The sequence below is a fragment of the Galeopterus variegatus genome, unplaced genomic scaffold (genome assembly GCF_000696425.1).
Source record: "Galeopterus variegatus unplaced genomic scaffold, G_variegatus-3.0.2 Scaffold906, whole genome shotgun sequence".
NCBI lineage: Eukaryota > Metazoa > Chordata > Mammalia > Dermoptera > Cynocephalidae > Galeopterus > Galeopterus variegatus.
The window spans coordinates 323009-340415 of NW_007727017.1; the positions used below are offsets into that span (position 1 = coordinate 323009).

Genomic DNA, 17407 nt, shown 5'->3' on the forward strand with positions numbered 1-17407 from the left:
ACGGAGCCCTGTGCTTATTACTGAGCATTCCCTCACTCTCTGGACATAGGCACCCAGATCCTGCTGCCCTCTGGGCTGAGCCCGGTAGGGTCAGGAGGGCCGTGGAGGGGTCTGTCCACGTCCCCTTGGCCTCCCAGCCCTGCTGCCGCAGCCAGTTTGGCCACTGCCATCTGGATCCTGCCAGCTGCCAGGGCCTGGGACAGGAACAAAGGCTGCTGCACACCTCTCTCTCTTCCTCTCTCCCTCCAGGCCTGGCGTGGGTAGGGCCTGGAGATGGGGGTGATGAGGCACGGCTGGGGTGAAAGGTGCATGGGAGGGCAGGGAATCGCAGGCCCCTCTGAGGAGGGGCCATGGGTGTCACACAAAGCAGGCCTGTGCATCCCCTGAATGCGTGGCTTTGTCCCAGGCCCTGTGGAGTCAGGCCAGGCTGCCCAGGCCCTGGGAGACAGGAGGTGTGGCCACAGCAACCCTGGTGCCAGGCCTGGCCTTTGCCCGAGCCAAGCTGCCCTCCTGGCAGGAACATGCAGATGTCCCACAGGCAGCTCGGGTCTTGGGAAAATCTCACCAAAGCCCTGGGTTCGTTCATCCTCCCTCCTGGCTCCTCCAGGGTGGGATGGGGACGCATCCTGCCCGGGAGCCCGAGCCAAAGCCCGGCTCAGACTGAGTTCCCCAGTGACACAGGCGGATGGCGAGTGGGAAGACCCACCAGCCTTGGGCTCTCGGGCTGTGTGAATCTGTTGCTTTCCCTGAGTCTCTGTCTCACTTGTGAAATAGGTTTGGTAAAAGCACCTGTTCTTAGGGACATTCAGTCTCAAACAGGGATTCACAACTGTGTCACTACTGACTGGGTCATTCTTTATTGTGGAAGATAGTCCTGTGCTGTGCAGGATGTTAACATCCTTGGCCCACTCCCACTAGATGCCAGTAGCACCCCCCAGTTGTGACAAACAAAAATGTCCCCAGACATGGTCACGTGTGCTCTGGGGTGGCAGACTTGTCCCGGTGGAGAAACGCTGACTTCATGGCCTTGTATAAACAGTGGTGAGTGGTCGTGCAGGGGAATGACGTGGCCTGAAGCTGGCTGGGCAGAGGGGGTGGCCAGATGACATGGGGCCGTGGAATGATTCCATGTGGAGAAGGTTCTGCCGCTTTACCCAGAGTCACAGTTCCACCTAGGACTTGTTGCTTTCGTGCTTGAAGCCTTAGGGAAACTGAGGCTGGTGGCAGGAGAGGGTTGGCCCTTGCATGTTTGCAGTTTGTTTAGGCCCAGGTGGTGACTCTCGACCCCTCTAAGTGGCTGAGGGTTAGTGGCGTCGGCACCTGGCTGCCTGTTGTTTTTCCAGTTCCCACCTGAGACCTGCCCGGCTGCTCCCCCTCCAGCTTTGGGCTCTGGGCAGGGACCCATGACCCCGGGGGAGCCCTCCGCTAGCTGCCTCTCAGTGCCGGGCAGTGCCAGGGCTGGGGGGTCGCATTCCTGGGCACCGTGGCTGGAGCTTTGCCCACCACCGCCGGCTGGTGCCCGCCCTGCCATGTCGCTCTGAGGTGCCCGGCGTCTTGCCCGTGGCTGGGGGCTTTGCTGGCACCAAGCTGGGCCAGCTGCCACAGCCGCTTCGGCACAGACCCGCCTGAGTCAGCAGAAACCGCCCAGCTCAGGCAGGATCAAAATAACCTCCTTCCTTTTCCAGCACTTGAGGGTTTTTCCGCCTTCGAGGGGAAAAACATACCAAAAAAAAAAGCCTTTAAAAAATGAAAATCGCAACGTCTGCAGCCATCTGAAATGTGGCTTTTCTGAGGCCTCTTCACCAAGACAGGGTCCTTATAACCCCTGTCCTATGGAAGGTGGTGCATGTGTGAGTCACACGCATGTGTGTGTGTGTCTGCGTGTTTGATGAATGTCTCTGTGTGTGGGTATGTGTGTGTCTGTGTGATCTGTGTTTATTTGTGTTTGTTGGGGTGAGTGTGTAGTAGTGTCAGGTTTGTATGTCACTGTGTGTGTAGGAGTATCGGGGTGTGTAGGAGTGCTGAGGTGTGCATCGGTTTCTGTACACACGTCCACATGTGCCTCCTTTTTGTTTTACTCCACAAAACTCCAACATTCCCTCTCCACTCTCAGGGCTCACCTCTTTCTCTTGGCCACCCCTTCACCAGGTCCCCCCAGAGGGGGAAGGGGCCATGTCCCCGTGCCTCAGCCTCTGCTCAGTGCCAGGAGGCCAGTGCACAGGGGGCTCTTTCCTGCGGGTAGGAGGAGGGGCTGCAGGTGGCTCTGAGAGCAGCTGGCAGTGAGATCTTCATGCATGTATGTCCCCAGTTGCCTCCTTGGGGTCAGTCTCTACAAGTCGGGAGTCCAGGTTGCAGGCTCTGCCCTGTGCCTGGTCTTCGAGGTGTCCTCCCAGCTGACACTGCCCACCCAGGAGAGCCACCTCCCCACGTGCATGGCAGCTCTGGGCACCACCTGTGACCATGCCAGGAGAATGTGCCACAGATTTCACTGTCTTTAAAACTGTTCATACCAAGACAGAGTCTTCATGTCACCCCCGCTGCTCAAGGGGGTGGGAAGCTCAGAGGGGCCGATCCCTGAGCCCAGCAGTGACAATGGGGTCCTGAGGTCTCACATGTCCCCCTTTGTCTCCACAGCGGAGCTGGAGTTTGTTCAGATAATCATAATCGTGGTGGTGATGATGGTGATGGTGGTGGTGATCACGTGCCTGCTGAGCCACTACAAGCTGTCTGCCCGCTCCTTCATCAGCCGGCATAGCCAGGGCCGGAGGAGGGAAGACGCCCTCTCCTCGGTAAGTGGCCCTGCCCCTCCCGTCTGTATCCTGAGCTTCCAGCAGCCGTCGGACACCCCTTATAAAATGCCCATGGAGGCCCTGCGCAGGGGGCTTACAGAAACCCAGGTTCAGGACCGGAAGATGGGGGCCAAGAAACCACCTGGTATCAGCTTCCTCCCCTGTAAACGGGGGTAAAAGCCCCACCAGGTGGGCCTCCCTGGGATGCAGCAGAGACAGGGGTGTGAGGAACTGGGGTGGAGAGAAGCTCCACGGTCCACCCCAATCTGCTGGTTCTGAATGAAGTGTCTGCTGTGCATCGGGCTCTGGGGACAGCAGGCTGCACGGATGGTCCTTGCTGTCATGGGGCCATCTTTCCAGGAGAGGAGCTGTGAAGATGATGTGGGTGATTGATGGTGCTGTGCAGGAGACAAGTGGCCAGGGTTGGGAGCCTCTGCGAGGAGCCCACACGTGGGAACCGGCGTTGGGGACAAAGAGCAGCACAGGCTGACTTCATCTTTGCCTCCATTGCTGGGGGCCGAGAGAGGACAGGACCGGAGAGCGCCGTGGAAGGCAGGGAGGCAGCAGGCAGGTGATGGCAGGGAGGGCGTTCTAGGTATACACAGAGGCCGGATGGACAGGGGGGCGGGGGATGGGGAGTCAGTATTTGACTCTGCGCCCGCCAGGGCAGGGGTGCTGGGAAAGGTGCCTGCAGTCTTGCAGCTGTGACGGCTGGTTCTGAATGAAGTGTCTGCTGTGCATCGGGCTCTGGGGAGAGCAGGCTGCACGGATGGTCCTTGCTGTCATGGGGCCATCTTTCCAGGAGAGGAGCTGTGAAGATGATGCGGGTGATTGATGGTGCTGTGCGGGAGACAAGTGGCCAGGGTTGGGAGCCTCTGCGAGGAGCCCACACGTGGGAACCGGCGTTGGGGACAAAGAGCAGCACAGGCTGACTTCATCTTTGCCTCCATTGCTGGGGGCCGAGAGAGGACAGGACCGGAGAGCGCCGTGGAAGGCAGGGAGGCAGCAGGCAGGTGATGGCAGGGAGGGCGTTCTAGGTATACACAGAGGCCGGATGGACAGGGGGGCGGGGGATGGGGAGTCAGTATTTGACTCTGCGCCCGCCAGGGCAGGGGTGCTGGGAAAGGTGCCTGCAGTCTTGCAGCTGTGACCCAGAAGGAGGGAGGTGGCAGCCCCTCCTTTGTGCCAGTGCCCTGCAGGAATCTGGGCCATGTGGTCACTGCACCTTGGAGAGCCCGTGGAGGCTGCATTGAGGGATCCTTGCTATGAACCCTTGACCTTGGTGTTACAACAGCGTGCTCTAACCAACGGAGCTAACCGGCGAGCCCTGCAACCCTGAATTTAATATGTTAGAATTCCAAACATCACTGGGCATTCTGGAAACTCCAGGAATATCACCTCAAGATGCCACAAAGTCAGGGAACAGATAGAGCAGCTCCTGGTGGTGGGAACTTGTCCTTTTCTGACCTTGAACATCCAGCGCCCCTTTGGGGCTGCACTCTGCCCTGCCATTGGGCATTCTTTAGCAGATGGACCACGGGGAGGCGCAGATTAATCTCTGAATGCTTTCTGTCGCTGTGCCTGTGCTGTGTAATTTAGCAATAGGGGGCAGGATGCGGCTGTCTGCAGGCCAGGCTGGGAGTTACAGGGAGCACACAGCATGCGGGCAACCCTGGCAGCAGGCAAGTCTCTGAGCAGTGTGCACCAGGCACAGGCAGCTCGATGATGGAACAGGCAGGCTGGGCATGGCCTCCCCAGCTCTGGGGATTGCCTGGGATTGGCGGTGGTGCCCAGAGTCCTTGAGCTGAGCCAAGTTGGGCCAAGGAGTATGTTGGCTGCTGCCCTGAGCTGGCAGGCCTGTCCCCGGCAGGTTTGGGCATCTCTGCTAACGTCAGCTGCAGTCTCAGTGCGTCACTAGGTGTCAGTACAAGGAGCATCAGATCTGGGACCTCTGATGCAAACTCCAAGCACCTAAACCCAAGGCCCAGCGTGTGTCTGGAGGGCAAACTCCACATCTGCTGCTCTGAAGGAATCCACTGCTTCCAAAGCCCAGGGCTCACCTGCGTGTTTATCTGCTGTTGCTATTACCCAGCAACAGGCGCTGCCATCTGCATAGTGATGCATACTACATGCCGTGTCTGCAGTCTGGGACTTAAAAACTGAGGTTCAGAGAGTTGGAACATTTGCCTCAGGACACGGAGCTTGTCAGTGGCTGTTTGAAGAGCCTATGACCCATTTTGTCCTCCCTGGAATGCTGGGGAGAGTGAAGATACATTGGACGTTGGAGGTAACACCAGCCCAGGTAGCTTGTGCTCCAGGGTGGGCCCATTTTGCCCCTCTCAGCCTCAGTGTGTGCGTCTGTAAATGGGGTGAAGCTCATTTCCCTCTGCCCGCCCACATGGTCAGATGATCATAGGGAGAATAAAGTTAGATAGTTATCTAGAGAGTGCTGAATAAACACAGTGTAGGGGGTCTGGGTGTGAGAGATCCTTGCTGTTGTGGAGGGGAGATAGCCCTATGGACAGCACTGGGACATTGCTGCCAAGAAGGAGGGTGGGAATCAGCCCTGGCTCCCCAGACACTTGAGGCTAATTGAAAGTCTCCCCCACTCTGTCTACCCAACCTGCACGAGCCCCTGGGGATGCCTGGCTGGGTAAACATGGCTTAAAGTAGAATGTGGCAGCTCCCCTGGGCACTCCCTGCCAGACAGGACACATCTGAGGAGTCTCTGGACCCTGTGACCTCCCAGAGAGACCAAAACACAGCTGCTGTCTGCTGGGGCAGGGCCAGCATCTCACCTGCCCACCTGGGCTTTGCCCCTGGCATGGCTGTTCACCCACGGCCCCCTTTCGGGATGATCTCTGGGAATCCCCTTGTACCTGTGCGTAGCCCTGCCCCACCTGCCTCACAGATAGGTCACCTTCTCCTGTGATCCAGGATACAAGGATGGGTAAGAGTCTGGGCTCTGAGGTCCCAGCCTTATCTTCTCCTTACTGTGTGACATTGGGCAACTATCTGCCCTCTCTGAGACACTGTCTTCTTAACTATCAAACAAGGTAAGGAAAATAGTCAGAGGGTGAGGTTCAAGTGCAGGCAAGTCCCTTGATCTCCAGGGGACATAGAACTTCCCCCGGGTCCCTTGTGCTGGGCTCTGTCCTAACTGGAGTCGTCTTCTCTTTCATTCTTTAACAAATTATCTATGAGCTACTGCTGTGCACCTGCCAGATGCTTGGCTTACAAAATTTGGTAGACGGTGATTGTGTTCATTGGGATGGGGACAGTGTTACTGGCGAGTTTAGGGGAAGAATCAGGAGTTCCTTTCTGGCCTGTGGAGTTGAAGACTTGTGTGATCCAGGAGGAGCTGTGAAGCAGGCATGTGCGTGTTCATTGGGATGGGGACAGTGTTACTGGCGAGTTTAGGGGAAGAATCAGGAGTTTCTTTCTGGCCTGTGGAGTTGAAGACTTGTGTGATCCAGGAGGAGCTGTGAAGCAGGCATGTGGCTCTCAGAGTCTGGAGCTAAAGTTCTGTGGGGAGTCGTCAGGGGCCTGCAAACTATGGCCCAAGGGCTGGCTGCCTGCTTCTGTAAATAAAGTTTTATTGGCACACAGCCACTGGTATCTATATGCAGATTGCCTGCAGCTATGTTTGTGCTGCAGCAGCAGAGTTGAGTGGTGTGACTGAGACCATCTGGCCTATAAGACAGAAACTGTTTTACTCTCTGGCCCTTTGTGGAAACAGTTTGTGGACCTTCAATCCAGAGGGATTTAGAAGGGGAAGACATGGGCCGACTAGATGAACCCACCTCAAGGAGGCAGACACAGAGCAGGAGCCAGAACCTAGTGTGGGGATGCCAGCTTTGGACTCAGAGAGAGGACGGGGCAAGAGGAGACAGAAGGAGCAGCCCCAGGAGAAAGGGGAGCAGCGGGGAGAGAAAGTGGCTCTAAAGGGAGGGAGAGATGAGCTGGGAGCCTGTCGCGGCTGCTGGGTGCAGAGGGGACGGTCAGGAGTGGGCCCTGTCCGTGTCTTCATCCCCGAGTGACTGCTAGAAGCCGCCAGGGACTGGGGAAGGTTCCGGTTAAAGGGAGGGAGAGATGAGCTGGGAGCCTGTCGCGGCTGCTGGGTGCAGAGGGGACGGTCAGGAGTGGGCTCTGTCCGTGTCTTCATCCCCGAGTGACTGCTAGAAGCCGCCAGGGACTGGGGAAGGTTCCGGGTGATTCTGAGTGGTGCCCCCACTCTCAGGTTGCACTTAGGCCTAGTCCTATGCAGATGACTTGCACAGGGCCACCCAACAACTTATGCACTGGAGTAGCAACCAGAGAACCTACTGTATACTGCACCAGACTCCAGGCATTGGGGACACGGCAGCCCCTGCTGTCGCAGCCGTAGCTCCCACAGGGAGAGTGAGACGTGTAAACAGGCAATTATTGGCAGAAAGAGGAGGCTGTGATGTAGGAATGGGACCCCGGGGAGTACCACAGAGGTGCCTGAACCACCTTGGGGGGCCAGCAGAGACCCCAGGGTCAGCACGCCTACACACAGATGTGAGGGGCTGGTGGAGTTCATCAGGAATGTGGGGTGGGCAGAGTTTGTGCTTATTTTGTGGAATACGCCACAAGGTGCATTGTAGGTGCTGTCATGAGCCTGCTGCATAGACAGGAGAATTTGTTAAGGGAAGCAGAGTCGTAACATGACAGGACTGGGGTAGTCTGTAGTGGCTTTGTCCTGGAGGCAGCAGGGAGCCTGGAAGGGTTGAGGCAGTGGCAGGGGTGGGCGTTCGAGCAAAGGAGCTGGAGCAACTCCAGCTTCTGTGAGGAGGAAGGGCCATGAGGGGAGCAGAACAAGAGTGGAGTGGAGGCAGGAGACCCTTTGGAGACCCTTCAAGGCCCCCACAGACCAGCAGCATCAGCAGCCTCTGCGGAATTGTTAGACGTGCAGCATTGCTGGCCTCCCCACGAGCCCTTCTGCAGCAGAGGCTGCACCTTTACAAGGTCTGCAGTTGGTTTGTGTGCATGTTAGAGTCTGGGAGACCTTCGCTGTCCACCAGGCCTAGATGCTGGGGAGAAAGGTGGATGGACTGGAGATGTCTAGTGGAAGGAGAATTGAGGGGGCTCAGGGGTGGGTGGGATAAGGTGGGGGGGGAGAGGGAGTTATCAGGAATGACCCTGTAGAAGTGGCTTTTGAATCTTGAAGGAAGCCAGGGTCATTCACTAAATTCAGGAATAGGGTGCAGATAGATGTACGTTCCTGATGCGACCGTTTTGAGAGCCACGGAGCCCCCTAGTGGCTGTATGGGAAATTGCTGCCCTCTGGCAGTTTCTACCTGGGCCGCAGGTGAGAGACATCCTACCTGGGAACCCTCAAGAAAATGTGTCTTCAAGGAAACTTTGAAGGTGATGGATATGTTGATTATCTCGATTGTGGTGACAGTTTTGGTATATACATATGCCCAAACTGACCGAATTTGTATACTTTGAATATGTGAGTTTATTGCATATCAGTTATATCTCAATGAAGCGATAAAATTAAGATGTTTCTTCCCCAGGCCCAGGGCTGTCCCTAGTGACATTTGGGCAACTCAGATGAACTGGTCCTAGCATGGGGTCCCACTTTCCATGAGGAGCTGCAGGCCCCTGCTGGAATCTTAGAACAGAGGACGTAAGCTTCATGAGATGTCCCCAGCACCTGGCCCAGAGCTTGGCACAGACATGGCCCCATGTTCCACATTTGTCGGTGAACAAATCATTGTTTGTGGCAGAGCAGCTGCTTTGGGCACTTTGCTTAACACTCCTCTGTTTCTTACCTATACATTGGGATATCAGTAATTATGGGCTCATAATACAGCAGGAGAGAGACAGTAAAGAGATAAATAAACACAGGCAAGATGATTACAGATAGGACAGGTGCCATGAAGGAAAGAAACAGGTGACAGGAGAGTTCATGGGAAGAGGGCCTTTAGATAATAGTGTCAAAGAGAGTCTTTGGGAGACACTAGAACTGAAAGTCAAAGGAGCCGGCCATGCAGCGGCGGCAGTGGGTGCAAAGGCCCTGCAGCGCATGCTTAGCATGTTGAGACACTGGATGTCCAGTCAGTGTGGCTGCAGGGAGTGCAGCGGTGGCACCCAACACTTTCATACGCTCCCCAAGGGCCACATGCACTCCAGGTGGGTGTTACATTCGACTTGTTAAGGTCTTCAGCAACTCCATGAGACAAATGATATAATTATCCACATTTTGAGATTAAAGAACTGCAGCATCAGAGTTAAGGAACTTGCCCAAGGCCACACAGCATGCAGGTGGTCAGGGCAGGTGGTGTGAGGCCGGGTGGGCAAGATCATGCTGGCTTCGTCATAAGCCAGTGAAGGTCCAGGGAAAGTAGCCAGAGGACTTCGAGAAGGCGGACCCACAATTTAGACGTTTGTTTTGGAAAGTGAGGCTAGATTTTCAGGGGACAACCGTGGGAGCTGGGAGACCAGTGAGGAGGCAGTTTCCTCGAGAAATCTCCAGGGTCAGGGCTGGGTGGCCGGGGTGGAATTGAGAAGTGGGTGAAGAGAATCACGTTGTAATTCCAGGATGAAAGTTCTCAGGGTGGAAGCCGGGTTGACCCTTTGCTCTCCCACCTCTGCCCACCCCACTGACCCCGCCTGTCCCTCTCCTCCCCATACAGGAAGGATGTCTGTGGCCGTCGGAGAGCACAGTGTCGGGCACTGGCATCCCAGAGGTGAGACCCAACACTGCCTCCCCTGCCCCAGCCCCGCCCCCTCCCGTGACTGCTGGAAGCTGCTGCTGCTGAAGGCTCACACCTCTACCCTTCCCTCAAGAGTTCTCCTTGGCTCCTGGGATCCTCTTTGCTCAGGATTATACGCTCTCTGCAGCATGGGGACACACAGGCTGCTGCAGCATGGGAGCACACAGGCTGCCCCCATTGCAAGGAGGGTGTTGCTACTCTGGGGAGCTGTTCACACTCCTGGGACCCCTGCTAGACCACATCCTCGCTCCACTCCTTCCCCCAACCCATCCTGCTGCCCTTGTGCCCTCTCCCCAGAGAGCAGAGTGGCACACAGCCAATCCCTGCCTCAGGCTCTGAGTCTGCGGGACCCGATCTGAAACAGCCACCCTCCCTCATTCTGCTCTGCTCCTTCCAGCCACAGGTCTATGCCCCGCCTCGGCCTGCCGACCGCCTGGCCGTGCCCCCCTTCGCCCAGCGGGACCGCTTCCACCGCTTCCAGCCCACGTACCCATACCTGCAGCACGAGATCGACCTGCCCCCCACCATCTCACTGTCAGATGGGGAGGAGCCTCCGCCCTACCAGGGCCCCTGCACCCTCCAGCTGCGGGACCCCGAGCAGCAACTGGAGCTGAACCGCGAGTCAGTGCGCGCACCCCCCAACAGAACCATCTTCGACAGCGACCTGATGGACAGCACCATGCTGGGCGGCCCCTGCCCCCCCAGCAGTAACTCGGGCATCAGTGCCACGTGCTACGGCAACGGCGGGCGCATGGAGGGGCCACCCCCCACCTACAGCGAGGTCATCAGTCATTACCCTGGGTCCTCCTTCCCGCACCAGCAGAGCAACGGGCCACCCTCCTTGCTGGAGGGGACCCGGCTTCACCATGCACACATCGCCCCCCTAGAGAGCGCAGCCGTCTGGAACAAAGAGAAGGATAAACAGAAAGGACACCCTCTCTAGGGGTCCCCAGGGGGGCCGGGCTGGGGCAGCCGTAGGTAAAAAGGCAAAACACTCCGCACTTCTTAAAAGAGAACAGAGAGGAGGGCAGGGTGACACACAGAAAATGCAGCGTGTGGCCATCCTCTCCCACCTCCCGTGTATAAATATTTACATGTTATGTCTGGTCTGAATGCACAAGCTGAGAAAGCTTGCAAAAAACCACGTTTCTTTGTTGAGCTGTGTCTTGAAGGCAAAAGAGGAAAAAAGAATTCTGCAGTAGTCTTTTTTGTTTCTAGTTGAGCTGTGTGCGTGAATGCTTATTTTCTTTTGTTTATGATGATTTCACTTAACTTTAAAGACATATTTGCACAAAATCTTTGTTTAAAGATCTGCAATATTATATATATAAATATATATAAAGTAAGAGAAACTGTATGTGCGAGGGCAGGAGTATTTTTGTATTAGAAGAGGCCTATTAAAAAAAAAAGTTGTTTTCTGAACTAGAAGAGGAAAAAAAATGGCAGTTTTTGAGTGCCAACTCAGAAAGTGTGTATTACCTTGTAAAGAAAAAAATTACAAAGCAGGGGTTTAGAGTTATTTATATAAATGTTGAGATTTTGCACTATTTTTTAATATAAATATGTCAGTGCTTGTTTGATGGAAACTTCTATCATGTCTATTGAGACTTTAAGGGAGAAATGTTGGAATTTCAGAGTCAGTGTCAGGTGGGGGGTGAGCTCCCTGTGGAGCCTGGAGAGAGGCTGGGCCAGGGAAGGGCAGGCTTCCCCCGGGGCCGCTTTCCCTGCAGAGTGGATCCTTCTGCCTAGTGATAGGTTCTTGCCATGTCATACATTCCCTACTGAAGGAGACACGTTTTTCCCCCCTGGGCCAGAACAGCCTTTGGATCACAAGCAAAATAGGAAAGTTACCACAGAGACACCAAGTTCCAGGTGGTAGTTTTGCCTTTCCCGAAATAAACTGTTACCGAAGGAATCTGAGTTTTTTCCTCCTCTTTTATTTTCACCATGAAGGTCTCTGTGGGAAGGAGCAAGGTGTTCCTTGCAAGTGGCAGCTGCTCCCGTGCAAGTGTCAGGGACTCATGAGAGGGAGTGAGATGGCTTGTTCGTGCACAGGGCTCTGGTGGCGATTCAGCTGGCTCCAGCATTTATTGGCTAAGGTTGGTGCATTACACTGGCGTATAGGAAAGGCCCAAAGTATTAGCAATTTGACCTCGTCCCTGTCCGTTTCCCTTTACGTATCGAGTCTCACCTGAGAGGCCAACAATAAACAGACCACCTGAGATGAAAAGGCGACAAGCGCAGGTTTCTCCCAGGACATGTGAAAGGGTTAAAATGAGAAAAGCAGTCAAACCACCCCAAACCCATGCTTCATGCTTTGGAAGCAGAATTCTTTACCTCCTCTCCTATATTTTCATTCCTTTCCCCCATGGAAACGATCATTTTCGATGTCTTTATCTATCTGTGATTTCATCTGCATGTTTGTCAGACTCAACGCTTGTTTACCAGGTTTTTACTGAATAGGTGTGGAATTGGCGGGACCGTTTGGTGGGTGCGTCAAGAAGCAGCAGGAACGGGCACATAAATAGAGGTGACAGAAGGAGTGGGGTGGGGTCCTTTGGGATCTACCAGGGACAGTGGCTGGAGCTCGAGGTCTTTCCTCCCCACTGCAGACTTGCTAGCATTCCTGTCCCAGCAGGAGGAGCAGACCCCCACTGCCACCCACTTCTGTCCCAGGCAAGTGTCTCCTCATTTTGGGCGGAACGCTAACTAGTAGACTAACATAAAAGAAAGATATGGGAGGTAATGATCCCCACTGCCACCCACTTCTGTCCCAGGCAAGTGTCTCATTTTGGGCGGAACGCTAACTAGTAGACTAACATAAAAGAAAGATATGGGAGGTAATGACTATTGTTTGTAATAGCAACTTTTCTATTACTTGAAAAACAAAAACCTGAGACCAGTTTTGAAGTTCTGACCATTTGAACTCTATTTATATATATATATATATGTATATTTTAAGAACCTGTGACCAACAGAGCTGGGAGTCAGTGCTGCCCTGCTCGGCAGAACGTTCCTGTACCTTGACAGTAGCAGAACCTGCCTCCCCATGGTGTCTTCAGCTTACAATTTGTTTCTCTCTGGAGGAGGATTCTTTGAAGAGATCATGCAGAGAAATCAATACAGTTTGTCCTGAAGGTACAGGGACACACTTAACAAAGATTTTTCCAACGTATCTTTCCTTTATGTGAAGTGTCTCTAGTGCCTTACTGAGGAAGCAGGAACCCTCTTGTCGTGGGGCAGGGGATGTTCCCGGACTGCGCCTCCCTCACTCGGGACTGGTGTCCCCTCCCCTGGTCTGAAAAGGGCTACTGCTTCTTTGCAAACATCCCCATCGCCTTGTCACGTCCCCAATCTCCTGCCATGGATGTGCCTAGTTTGGTGAGCGTCCCTCTCCCCATCTCTCCAGCCTCTTTTGTCCAGGACTGTGCACAACTCCCATCTGGGTCAAAAACCTAGAAGTAGACCTCATTTGTGTGAGTGGCATCCACCAAAAGCCAGGCCGAAGTGTTCCCAATGTCCTTGAGCCAAACTGTTTGAGCCATGTTGCCTCACGGTATGGTCTGTGTTTGCTGTATTTGCTGGAGTTGAGGAAGAAGGAGGGGAGTGGGTTACTGACCCCAGCTGGCTGGAGAGCAGAGCCCACCCCTCTGAGTACAAGCCAGCGCTGAAGTGTCCCTGAGCTTCATGCCCAGTGGTGACAGTTGCAGAAGGGCATCAGGGAGTGGCTTGTCAGAGGCAGGGCGTGTCACAAGAAAACCGGCGGGGTGTTTATCTGGAAACTCCTGCCAGAGCTCAGCTCTGGTCTTTTCTGCTGGACCCCAGAGGTCCAGGGTGCATTCTTGCCTCCAGATGATGGTGGTTGTGTCACTATCTTTAAACACCCCTGGAGCACCCCTCAGGAGGAAGTTAGGAGGGGTCCTCAGAAGTGGCTGGTTGGAGGGGGACCAGGTTGGTTTCAGGTTTCCATCCCAGGTTCAGAGAAGATGGCAACGCTCAGTTTTCTCCAGCTCTCTCATTTTTTCCCTCTTATTCAATCACCACATTTCCTCCGGAGGAAAATCATTTCTCCTGCAAAGCCTGGGTTTACACAGATGGACTCAGCGAATTGCACTAAGGACCATCCGTGTTCCCAAAAAGCCCTGTGTTTGTGCACAGAATTCACAGCAACCCCTCTCCCCACGTGGAGCAAAAAACTAGGGCAGGGTGAGAACCGGATCCATTTCCTGTCCCTGTTGGGTGTCCCTGTGAATTGTATGTTTCAGAGAATATTTTTTTTCCTGCGTGCAACTCAAAGCTTCCAGATCCATAAAACATCCTGATGGTAAGGAAATAATGTTTTGTTTTGTTTTGTTTTCTGGAAACTGCGCTTGAAGTTTTGCTGTAGTATAGAGCTCAGAAGGCCATGCCGCGCTCTCCTTTGCCTGCCTGATCCCATGATCGTTGTGCTGATTACAATGCTTTTACGTTGTGTTCTCGGCGCCGGAACCACGCTCCTTTGCAGCCCTGTTCCCCGAGTTCTGTTCCAGTTAAACTTATGTAAGCTCTCCGTGGCCCGCCGAGTGCAGCCGCCACGTTGCTGCTGTGTAAGACTCTGTATCTGGACGCCAATCCACAGGCCTGAAGAAATTGCTTGTTGTATCAGTAATCATTAGTGGCAATGATGACTTTCTGAAAAGCTGCAATACTTATACAATAAATTTTACAATTCTTTGGAATGAGGCTTTTTCACTTCTTCAGCCGTGATGTTCTCTCATCCCTCACCCCTGAGCCCCCACAACCCTCTGCAACAACCCCAGGATGAATTTACTGGAGAGGAAATGATCCCTTGGAGCTGCTGGTACCCTTCAGTAATTCGTTTGACCTCTCTGTTTTAGTTCAGGCAGTGGTTGTAATAAAAGGGGAGGTTATTGAGGTTAAAAGAGTTTACAAAAACATTGCATTCTTTGCTTCCCTCTTGGGAAGTCATTATTCACCATAGCACAATGGAAGCTCTGATACGGTCTGCAAGAAAGACACTGCCCTATGTGGGGTTCTTCCAGAAGTAAACCCTGAGATGAGGACTTTTGTGCAAGGGATGTGTTGAGGATGGGTTCCTGGAGGGACAGCTAAGAGAGTTGGGAAAGAGGAAAGATGAGGGGGAGAAGCTGGGCAAGAGGGACAGTTTTAGGCAAAGTTCCAGCCTCATCCCGATCCCAAGGGAGCGTGTGGGGAGCTCTGGAGTGTAGGTTGCACCCAGGAGAAAGGTAGACCCAGACAGACCCTGCTGGCTTTCGGTGCAGCAAGAGGGACAGTTTTAGGCAAAGTTCCAGCCTCATCCCGATCCCAAGGGAGCGTGTGGGGAGCTTTGGAGTGTAGGTTGCACCCAGGAGAAAGGTAGACCCAGACAGACCCTGCTGGCTTTCGGTGNTGGAGTGTAGGTTGCACCCAGGAGAAAGGTAGACCCAGACAGACCCTGCTGGCTTTCGGTGCATGACAGTGGAGCAGAGGGTCCCAGAAGCCCTAGAGGGGTCTTCCCAGGAACCAGCCCTTTGAAGCAACATAGATAGAAGCTGGGGACAGGTTCATACACCCCTTATCTGAACAGAGCACCCATAGTACCCGCTATGGAAACTGTCTCATTTATTTCTCTAAATAGGATCATCCTTAATGTCTGGTCAAGGCTTTTTTAAAAAATCCAGCCAGTATAGAACCGTAACCCCAGGGATGGCTGCTGTTTCCTCTCCAGGGTTCCCAAGTTTCTGACCACAGAGCCCTAGAAATATCTCACATGCTTTCAGAACCTCTGGCAGAAGACAGCAGCCACTAGTTCAGGGCAGAAGTCAGTACCCTGTTCCCTTTTCCTCCTTTCTGGTGATGAAAACTTCAGAGAGTGTAAAGAATTGTTGATAAACGAAAGAGCTCATTGCTCCTCCGTGGTGAGGGCAGGCTACCATGTGCTGTGCCCAGCTGGTTCCAGAGTCCGAGCCTCTCAGTAGTGGTCACTCCCCAAGCCAACCCTCAGTCACCTTGTCCATAGAATGGTATTGATGCTGGTGCCTGTGGGATGCTTGCACCTGGCGTCTGATAAAATGCCTGTGACATGATCCCAGCAGGGTGTCAGGCACACAGAAATATTAGCCACTGCTAGTAATAACACAGGCTGCTGGGTGGGGTTGTCATATTATAATCATATGCCCCTCGAACCTTCTGGGTGAGTTTGCAGGTCCTGGGCTGGGCACACAGAACCACCTCCCCCAGGCAGTCACCAGGATGGAGAGCCCTTTCCAGCTGGAGAGGGGAGCCTTGGGTTCTAATCAAGCACCCCCTCCAACCGTGTGGAGCTCAGGCCGACACAGCAGAATCAGCTGCACAGTAATGACCCAAATCAGAACAGCTAATCAGTTCTCACTGAGCACGTACTAGGTACCAAGCACAATGCTAAGTTCTCTCCTGAGGTCGGCAGCTCCTCATTTGGGAGGTCTCAGCTTTCACTCACCCAATCTTTTTTTGAGCCTGACTGGGGACCAATCACCAAGATGGCTACTGGGAGACACCAGTGCCTCAGACCCAGCCCCTGACCTCAGAGGACCCCCTCTAGTGCTAGAGGCAGACCCAGAAACTGGTGCCGCAGCATGATGTGGGGAGGACAGGGAGAGCTGGCAGGTAGGCACCAGGGGGTGGTTTACAGAAGACTGGATTTTGAACTGAGGAATAGTAGGAGAAAAAAGGGGAGAGGATGAACCGGTTCTGACTGCAGCAAAGGCTGGGAGGGGGCTTAGCATGGCCCCTGCACAGTGTGGCGAAGCCATCCCTGGAGGGGAAGAAGATCCTGCCTCACTCCTGCGTGTCAGCCTGGAAGGGCGGCGGGCATGGGCTGAGGAGCCCACAGGATGGTGAATAAGCACCACTTCCTTTGGTTTAGGAGCATCGCATCCATCACTGCAGAACATAACAAGGCAAGGGGACTGAGGAGCCAGTTGAGTCCATCTGATGAGCAGGCACTGCACACTGACTATGTGCCAGTCACGGGTGACAGGACACGTCCTCGCCATAGTGGCCCCCAGGCTGGTGTTGGCCACAGATGGCAGGGGGAGCCCCTCCCCCAACTCCTGGCAGGCCTGCCATCAAGACCAGGTGGTGGCCCAGTTGGAGTCCTTGGGGCCTTCTCGTGGGTCCCAGAGCCTCTGTGGCATGCAAAATCTTTGCTTGTCCAGACCAAGAGTTACCTGAAAATCAACAGGTCGCTTGGCGTGGCATTCATCTCCCCGTTATACAGCACCAGGCCCAGCAGTCAGCACCTTCCTAGAAATTTCTGGAATCTGGCTGGAGCAAAAGAGGGAATTTCTGAGCTTACTGTTAGTGGTGGCCATTGTCCACCTGGCCAGAGTCCCCATTGTGTACCTGTTCCTCCTCCTGGACACCCTATCCCCCTCTCCTGCATGCAGCCCACCTGCTGTGGGGTGAGAGTTCCCTTCCTAAGTAACTAAAGTCCATTCATACCTGCATGTCCACCATGTGGCCTGTACCAGACTGTCGTCCCATCCGATGACCACCACTGTCCCAAACCTGGTGGGACTTAGAATCCTCCACGGCTCCCCTGGCCTCAGGAGGAAGCACAGACATCTCATGAGGCCCACGAGTCCCTGCAGAGCCTCTCTGTTCTCTCTCGTTTATCCCAGGCGTTCCAGGAAAAAGCACCCCCCTGGCGCCTCCCTGTGCACACGCCACTCTTTCCCACCATGACTGTCCTCACTGCTGCCTCTTCTGCCGAAAATCCCCTTCCCTCAGCCCCTATGCCGTCCCGAACTTGGTTCGAGCACTGAGACCAGCTTAGACCGCACCTTCTCCAGGAAGCTTTCCAGTGTGCCCCAGCTTCTCTGTGCCACCTCT

The 17407-nt window shown here is 54.3% G+C and overlaps 1 protein-coding gene across 1 annotated transcript in view; it reads left to right on the forward strand.

Annotated features, from left to right (window-relative positions):
• The window catches only part of PMEPA1 (prostate transmembrane protein, androgen induced 1), a 67427-nt gene extending 53174 nt beyond the window's left edge, over positions 1-14253 (forward strand). The window contains exons 2-5 of the mRNA XM_008573341.1: positions 2635-2789; positions 9455-9508; positions 9933-12277; positions 12376-14253. Of these exons, the coding sequence (XP_008571563.1) occupies positions 2676-2789; positions 9455-9508; positions 9933-10478 (714 nt within the window). The 5' untranslated portion in view covers positions 2635-2675 and the 3' untranslated portion in view covers positions 10479-12277; positions 12376-14253. The remainder of the gene's footprint in view (positions 1-2634; positions 2790-9454; positions 9509-9932; positions 12278-12375) is intronic.
• The last annotated feature ends 3154 nt before the right edge of the window (positions 14254-17407 follow it).